Source organism: Melopsittacus undulatus, unplaced genomic scaffold, assembly GCF_012275295.1.
Source record: "Melopsittacus undulatus isolate bMelUnd1 unplaced genomic scaffold, bMelUnd1.mat.Z mat_scaffold_399_arrow_ctg1, whole genome shotgun sequence".
NCBI lineage: Eukaryota > Metazoa > Chordata > Aves > Psittaciformes > Psittaculidae > Melopsittacus > Melopsittacus undulatus.
Window position 1 is genome coordinate 38,919 of NW_022994296.1, and position 8,669 is coordinate 47,587.

General features: G+C 52.8%; 1 protein-coding gene across 1 annotated transcript; it reads left to right on the top strand.

Annotated features, from left to right (window-relative positions):
- Positions 1-5,819: 5,819 nt before the first annotated feature.
- LOC117438501 (serine/threonine-protein kinase pim-1-like) lies at positions 5,820-7,922 on the top strand. The gene is given in 6 exon segments (XM_034073992.1): positions 5,820-6,335; positions 6,416-6,466; positions 6,776-7,142; positions 7,349-7,525; positions 7,767-7,857; positions 7,859-7,922. Coding segments are annotated over 6 exon segments (1,266 nt in total).
- The last annotated feature ends 747 nt before the right edge of the window (positions 7,923-8,669 follow it).

The window sequence follows — 8,669 nt, forward strand, 5'->3', positions numbered from 1 at the left end:
TCTCTCCCATGCAAAAGGCCTCAAGACTGCTATAAAAACTAGGCGTGAAAAATCCATACTCCTGACATATGATTATCTGCTCCCACTTACTCTCTATTGCCAGGGCAATGGAAAAGAGGAGTCAAGGGAAAAGCCTGGATCTACACATTCCCAGCTGTATAATACAAATTCTTGGTTGCATTCTTAAAGTGGACCAAGATATACAAATTAAAACCTCAGCAAATTCTATACAGGCCAAAGTAGGGGAGATGACTCCAGTAAATTTAGGTCAAAGCTAAAAGATATCTGGAATTCTATTTTAATACAAGATTTCTGTAAGTGGCTACAAATAGCAAAGCCACAGATTAAACCCACAGATACTTCCCCATCAAGTAAGTTCATGCTAGTTCTTTCCTGTCTCGCATATCAGAGCATTTGATCTGTCTGACCTTCCTCAATGTTAGATAATGCTCAGCTGCACAAAGATGTAACAGAGCTTTAAAAGTTCATAGTAACCGTTTTTGCTTATTCATGATTATTCATCTCAAAAGACATTATTCCCATGCTTATTTCAAAGACTGTAATTAAGTCTAAGTCTAATTTTTACAGCTGCAATTGTCACCATTTCCTGCCCCTCTTCCCTTTTCTTTCCATTCCAGTCCCCCATTTTTGGATCTGATCCTACTGCAACCAGCAATCCTGTGAAGAAAAGCACGGTACCTCACTTGGGTGTATTACTCCATTGAAGTTTTATTGAGTAAAACTTTAACTGATTAGAAAACCCCATGTCAAATAAAATAAGACTGTTTTTTAAAACCTCACATGAAAAGCTGATGTTTGAAAAGCTACCAACCACACCAAACAGCAGCTTACCTACAAAACAACTGCTAGACACACAAACACTTGATCAAAAAGGCTTTTCCAAAGGAGCTGAGAAGAGAACTAAAACATTACAGAAACAAATGCTCCTATCAGCTCATTTGCGTTATCTCAATCAAGATGTCCTCTATCAACATGAAACCAATTCAGAACCAATGCATCATCTCTGTCATTTCCATTAATCACTAAGCAATTTGCAGTGCCAACACAATCCAACTTTTCCAACTGCCACAGAAATACCAGCAGAAACATCTGCTCCATGTCCCTTTTTTCATGTTTTCTCTCCAAACACTGTGCCCTGCAACCTACCATCTTCACATCTTTTGCACATAGTGGATGAGCTGTGAAATTAGTAATGTGTTAGACAGGTACCCAGGAGGTTGCCCCGGCTGGCATGCACTCTTTCTTTGGCATGTGTTTCAGACCACTGGAGAACATTCATTTAGAGTACCTACTGAGGGGATGAGAGTATGGTGAAAGGGTCAGGTTCTGTGAGAAAAGCCGATCTGCACAGCCACAGAGGAGCCCAGAGATGCAATAGCAGGGGAGAAGCCCAAACCATACCCTGGCAGGCTGCTCCCAGGTCCATCTCAGGAGCCATCAGCCCAAAGGCCCATCTGCACAAACCCAGAGATTGGGCAAGTCAAGCTCTCCCAAGCAACAACCAAACTGCCTGCAGCTGCCCTGGCACAGCCTCAGCTTCACTCTCTGGGCATGGAGCCCATCACTGGAGGTCACTGGGAGCAGCTCTCTCAGCATCTTTCACACTAAGGGCATTGCTGCTTAGGGGTGGGACACATCACAGGATGCACACAAAACATAGCTCAGGATTGCACAGGACTTACAGGATGTCTGGGGGCAGAACCAAAGGCAGGGAAAGGGAGATGGTTAGGCCATTTGGAGAACACAAGTCTGAAAAAGAGAGGCAAGTGGAAATATTGGTCAGTATGCTTGCCTGGTTGTGCCCTTCAGCTCATCAGCACAGTCTGTCCTGCTCTCTCATTAAATTCCTTTCTATGTCTTTCCTGGGCAAGGGGCTCTCAATCCCATGTGTGTATGGATAGAGGTGTGGGTACCAGCAGCTGCAGCAGACCACAGGCCAGAGGGTCCCTGTGTCCATGGTGCCAGCCACTGGAGCAAGAGGAGCTGTGTGAGTGTGTGATGCCTATGGAATATCAAGCGGAACTAGCCAACAAGCTAGTGAAGTACCCTAGGAGCAAGCAGGGGTGACTGGGTCTCCAAGCATCAGCTCTGCATGCGAGAGGAACAGGGTGTCTCTGGGGATTAGCAGTGGGGACCTGGACAGTCCTGCCTAACTCTGCTTGGCCTAAGAAAGGATTTACCTCCGAAGCCATTTCCCCTTTTATTTATGGCTGCAGTTAACTTCTTAGAGCCCTGAGCTTGTGGATTGTACTCAGCTACACTGATACTCAGCACATCTCCCTTCTCCGTGATCAGCAACATAGCACCATGTAGATTGGAAAACACCTTTAAGATCATCAAGTCCAACTGTTAACCCAGCACAGCAAAGGCCACCACTAATCCATGTCCCTCAGTACCACTCCTATACACCTTCAGATACCTCCAGGGATGGTGACTGCACCACTGCCCTGGGCAGCCTCTTCAGTGCATGACAGCCCTTTTGGTAAAGACATTTTTCCCAATACCCGCTCTAAACCTCCCCTGGTGCAGCTTGAGGCCATTTCCTCTTGTCCTATCGCTTGCTCCTTTCAAGAATAGACTGACCCCACCTTACTACATCCTCCTGTCAGGCAGCTGTAGAGAGCGATAAGATCCCCCTGAGCCCTCTCTTCTCCAGACTGAACCCCCCAGCTCCCTCAGCCATTCCCCAGCACACTTGTGCTCCAGGCCCTGCATCACTTCCCTTGAAGCTGGATAAAACAAAGCATCAAAATGGAGCTTAGCTTGGCACACTTCTTAAGATAAGATACTGCTTGACAAGTAGCTCAAGTGATCAACATGTGGATGAAGCTCCTCGCTTCTGCCCAGCAGAGCTTTCTAATCTGTACCAAGTGTCTGATGATGATCACCCAGACTGCTGCAACAGAACAACAACAGACCTGCTGAAGAGGAAAAAAAACCAAAATCGGAGCAGATGATTAGTGAAGGAAAGGCCAAAGGAGGAAACAAACTGTCGAGGTCGATACACAACCACAAAGAAACCGAGGAACAGGAAAATGGGGGAAACAGAAGGGGTTTGGGAAAGGAGAGGTACAGCTAAAACTGTCAGAAAGCCGTAACAAGTCCTTGTAGCTCATTTAGCCTGAGAAATGCAATGATACGTGTCATGTTCTGCGGCGTTTGTGGCAAATCGCATGTTACGTGTTCCTCTGTTTCAGAGCATCTACTACTAGATCCTTCTGAACCTAAAAGTATGTTGAAAACATATATAATAAAGCAACCATAGACACAAGAGAATTTAATCTAAAGTTTTCTAAACAAGTGAGTAGGGAGTACGGATGTCTTCAGTGAGGTAACATGAAAGATACAGAGGTATACACGGGCTTAAACATTTGCAAGATGAGATTCAAAGGCAGACTGTCTGTTCCACCGAAATGAACAGTGCCAGATGTACAACTAGCTACACGGTACATAGTACAGCTAAGACTCCTGCTGACAGCATGAAGAACTACAAACTACAACATAGTCAAATACTTCTGCTAATAGCAGCACAAACATGATTTATGAAACAGTAGCATCTTCCATGTCTTTGTAAAGTTATCTAAAAGTAAACATACCTAGAGGCTTCCTAAGGCTTCAGTAAAATATTTCAGGAGTTCCAGTAACCTCTTATTCCTTCTGCTAACACTTGTGTAGCCAAGATACCTATTAGCTCTGTAACCTAAGGTGAAACTTGAAAGCAACAGTAATGAAGTATAACAATACCAAACACCTACTTTTGCTAATGGACGGTGGTCCTACAATTGGTGTGCTTTGTCTCCCATTTATATTACAATATATTGGGAAGGAGAGTAAAACCTAAACCCCCACTATACTAGAACTACAGAAAAACAACCACGGCTCTTGCCGCTGAGTGACAAAGGTCAATGTGGACAACTGATCCCCAAGAAAGGCATGTAGAGCAGCCAAAAACTACCACTGTAGAGAAGCCTGAGTATACTGGAAAATCACGTTTGAGAAAGGTAGTATATATACATAAACAAGAACCCAATTATATCAAAAATACCATCCACAATATATACTGTCCACAGAAGTATAGTAAAAGGAGCAGCAATTACTCTCTATGCTCATTTGCTACTGGAGCCCTACATCTAATATTGTGAAGGTAAGTGTTGTCACACTGGCTATTAGGGCAAATTATAGGATGCAAAAAACAAGTAGCATCTCAGGGTTTCACTCCATTTCATCAAAAAATGCAAATTTACCCCCACAAACCACCTGAAACACTGCTGTAGAGCAAACAAAGCAGTAACAACCTGAACTGCCATGTTTTGTTACTCTTTCAATGAATCCTGGCTTTCCTTATCCTTCTTCTCCATTTTTTTCCACAAGTGCAACACTTCCCATCGCTTCAAGTTTGTGACAGAAAAGGCTCAGAGTTGCCAGTAAGGCCTGGGGTACGATCAGCCTTGAATCTCATCAGCAGAGGCACAATGCAATAGTCTCTTCCATTGCTTACAGGCACAAAACAAACACATCTCCCAAAAAACCCACACTTTTGCCCCTGGACAAACACAACTAAACTACCCCAAGGAGTCACTTTGCAACAAGTAATGGTACCTGGCAAGGGAAGACTCAGCAGGGTTCAACCCTAAAGCCCACTGCAGGACAGAGAGCTTCACTGCTTCTCCTCCACCTCAAGAATAAGTCTGCATTGCTCTGGACCATTTTGCATTGTCAAGGCTACATTCCAGAAAAAAGATGCGTGGCTCCTGCTAAAGCAAGCCTGAGAAGTCAAGCCTTAGATAGCTGAGGGAACTGGCCACCAGTCTCACATCTGGACTGTGACAGAGTTGACTGCAAAGCTCTCTCCAGCAGATTACCTAGGGAAAGCAAAGTCCTTATGCCCCTCCAGTTACACACAGCTACAAGTGCAAAGGTTTCTAGAGTCTGCTTTTCATACCTGCAGTAGGAGTATCCTACACATGCACACACTAAGATCACAAACTCCAACTCTAGAATAAGTCGGGGGGGGGGGGGGTGCAGCGGGACCCCCGTGAGGGGCAGCACGGGCCGGGGCCTTTCCTCACGGAGCAGCCGCCCCTCATGGGATCCCAGAGGCACCGGGTGGGCTGCGGTGAAGGGGCCTTAAAGCTCCTCCAGCTCCAACCCCTGCCCCGGGCAGGGACCCCTTCCACTGGAGCAGCTGCTCCAAGCCCCTGTGTCCAACCTGGCCTTGAGCACTGCCAGGGATGGGGCAGCCACAGCTGCTCTGGGCACCCTGTGCCAGCGCCTCAGCACCTCCCAGGGAAGAGCTTCCTGAGATCTCATCTCAATCCACCTCTGTGGACAGGAAAGGGAAAAGGGGATAAAATCAGCAGTAAAATGAAGCCTCCTTTTGACTTCCCAAAGCCTCCGGGCTCACTTCTTTATTAAAGCCTCGTTCGCAGGGTCCCAAGGCTCAGGTTCAGTTGACAAAGGCTCGGCCGCGGGGATGCTGCGGCCGGGCGGGGGGTGCACGAGCCCGGCCGCGGGGCTGGGCAGGGCCCGCTCCGCCGTTCCACGGGCTCCTGCGGCCGCGTGGACAGAGCCGTTGAGAGCGAGGCTGCGGCGGCAGCGGCAGCAGCGGCTTTGGAGCGGCTTTGGAGCGGCTTTGGAGCGGCTTTGGAGCGGCTTTGGAGCGGCAGCGACTTCGGCAGCGACTTTTCCAGCGGCTTTTGAGCCGCAGCGACTTTGTCATCGGCAGCAGCGGCAGCAGCACCCGGCGCGGCGGCGGCAGCTCTCGGCGGTCCGGAGCCCTCCCTCCGCCGCTCCCCGCGATGGTGCCCCCCGCCGGGGCTCGCGGCGCCGCTCGGCTCTCCCGGTACTGGCAGTGGCGGCGCTGGGCGAGCCGCCGCCGCTGGGTCTGGCGAGGCAGCGCCGCCCCCTGGCGCTCCCCGGCCCGCCCCCAGGCCCCGCCCCGCAGCCGCCCGGCAGCCGCGACCCCCGAGAGCCCTGCGGGGGTGCCGGCACCGGCAGCGCGCTCGGCCAAGGTGCCCGTGGTGCTCCTCACCCGCATTGACCCGTCGCTCTATCTGCGCCCCGGGAGCGGCGGCGAGCGGCACGCCGCGGAGCCTCGGCCGGGAAAGGCCGGGAATGATGCGGCTCCGCTCGGCCCGGAGCGGCCGCTGGGGGCCGGCGGGGACCCCGCGCGCAGCGACAGCGGCAGCGGCAGCGTCTCTCGCGTCGGGCATGACAAGGAGACCTTCGAGCGGCTCTACCGAATGGGACCGCTGCTGGGGAGAGGCGGCTTCGGCTCCGTGTACTCGGGGGTCCGCCTGGGTGACAACACCCCGGTAAGGGGCGGGGCCGGCGGCGGGGCGGGGAGGCGGCGGGGCCAGGCGAGGCTCAGCCCAGCGCTGCTCTCGGCTTGCAGGTGGCCATCAAACAAGTGGCTCGGGAGCGCATCTCCTCGTGGGGCCAGCGGGTGAGTGCGCGGGGCCACCGGCACAGCGTGGGGCAGGGCTGGTGGGGGTGAGGCGGTGGCGCCGGGAGGGGGGAAAGCGGGACAGCGCGAGGGGAGCGGCTGTGGAGTCACCGGGGGTCACGGAGCATCCTGGGCAGAGGGTGCCTGGTACCCTTGGGCCGGCTAGGGGTGCACCAGAGCATCCCTGGGGACTTGGACACCTGGGAACAGTGGGGCCGGGCAGGGGGGCATCAGAGCATCCCAGGCAGGGAGGCACAGGACCCCCGGGCCAGCATCAGCCCCGCTAACGGTGCCACGGTCACCCTGCAGCGCAGTGGCACCCGCATTCCCATGGAGATAGCCATGATGAGGAAAGTGCGCTCCGACTGCAGCACCATCATCCAGCTCCTCAATTGGTTTGAGCTGCCCGACTCCTTCCTGCTGGTTTTGGAGCGTCCGGAGCCATCGCAGGACCTCTTTGAGTTAATCAGAAACCGGGGGTTCGTGCCCGAGTCTCCGGCGCAGGGCATTTTCCTCCAGGTGCTGAGGGCCGTGCGGCACTGCCACAGCCGCGGTGTCCTGCACAGGGATATCAAGTCCAACAACATCATCATCCACTTGGTCACCGGAAAGATCAAGCTAATTGACTTTGGTTGCAGCACCCTCCTCAGGAACATGGTCTACACCAAATTTAGCGGTGAGCGCACAGCCCAGGGTGCTTCCAGCAGCAGGCAGTTTGGGAAAAGAGTCACGTGCTGGTGACAAAGTGGCAGGTCACACCGAGTGTGTCTCCCCACGTCCATGGGGCCACCGGTGCAGCCCCTGCATCCCTGGGGATGCGCGGCTGAGGATGCGGGAGCAGGCGGCATCCACCTGATGAGCTGTTCCTGTATCCTGTTGTAGGAACACCTTTGTACTACCCGCCGGAGTGGTTCCTCTACCACTGCTACCACGGCCGTCCGGCGGCCATCTGGTCCCTGGGCGTGCTGCTGTATGAGATGGTGTGCGGGGTCCTCCCCTTCCGGTGCTGCGAGGACATCACCAGCGGGCAGCTCTTCTTCAAGCGCCAGATCTCTGCTGGTAGGTACTCGGCTTGGTGGCAGCAGGGGGAGGTCAAGTTTTAGAGGGTGGCAGCTGATCTCCCTTGGTCAGCTGGAGGAGGTGGCACATGTCCTGCCATCCTGCTCTCCTCCAAACCGGATCATGGAGCAGGAGGTTTGGGTGCAGCTCTGAGCACACCCCGGCCTGGGCGCTGCGGACAGTGGCACAAGGTGGGCAGGAGCCTCCTGCAACTGAGTGGTGGTTCCCGGATTCTCCCCAGAATGCCAGCAGCTCATCAGGTGGTGCTTGAACATGAAAGATTGGGCCAGACCATCCCTGGAGGATGTGTTCAACCACCCTTGGCTGCAAACATGAACTGCCCCAGGAGACAGCCACACTCCACCCTCACAGCCTGAGCCAGCAGCCAGGCAAGTAAGCCCGGGGTGCCTTCTGGGGGGAGCGTGGGGTTTGTGGGGTTTGGGGGTTTTGGGAGGTTGGGGTTTTTGGCGAGGATTTGGGCTCTTGGAGGGTTAGGATGGAGTTTTGGGGCCTGTGGGGATTTTTTGGAGACTTTGAGGGTTTGGGGGTCGGTTTCTTGGGGGGACCTTGTGGGTTTAGCGGAGAGTTGTTGGGTTTGGGTGTTTTGCAGTTTTGGGACCTTGGTGAGGTTGGGTGTTTATTGGGGGATAGGGTGTTTTGGGGGGACTTTTGCAGTTATTGGGGGGGTTGCGGGAATTGGTTTCTGGATTCTTTGGAGGGCAACAGGTGTCAGAGGGACACCTCGTAAGAGTTCATTCTGCTCTTGTAGCTGAGGCAGTGGTTAGGTTCGGCTCTAGTCTGAGGATAACGCTGGTAACACACGGATTGTATAGTGGTTTCTGATTAGCACTTCCCCTGAGCAAGGCTGATTCAGTCTCTCATGCTCTGCAGTGAGGGCAGGCAAGACCTAATAGCAAAGCAACAGACAATGCGGCTACTGCAACACCAGCCACAAGAACAGCAGCTACTCCAACACCAACCACAACCACTGCGATGACACCAACCATGGCAACAGGCACCGTGACTACTCCAATGGCAAGGACTGTCACTACAGCTGATACGACTCCACTGACAAGCACTGCTGCTATTCCAACAAGGGCAAAAAAAGCAGTGCGGCTACTCGAAACTCAGTGACGAGCAGTGA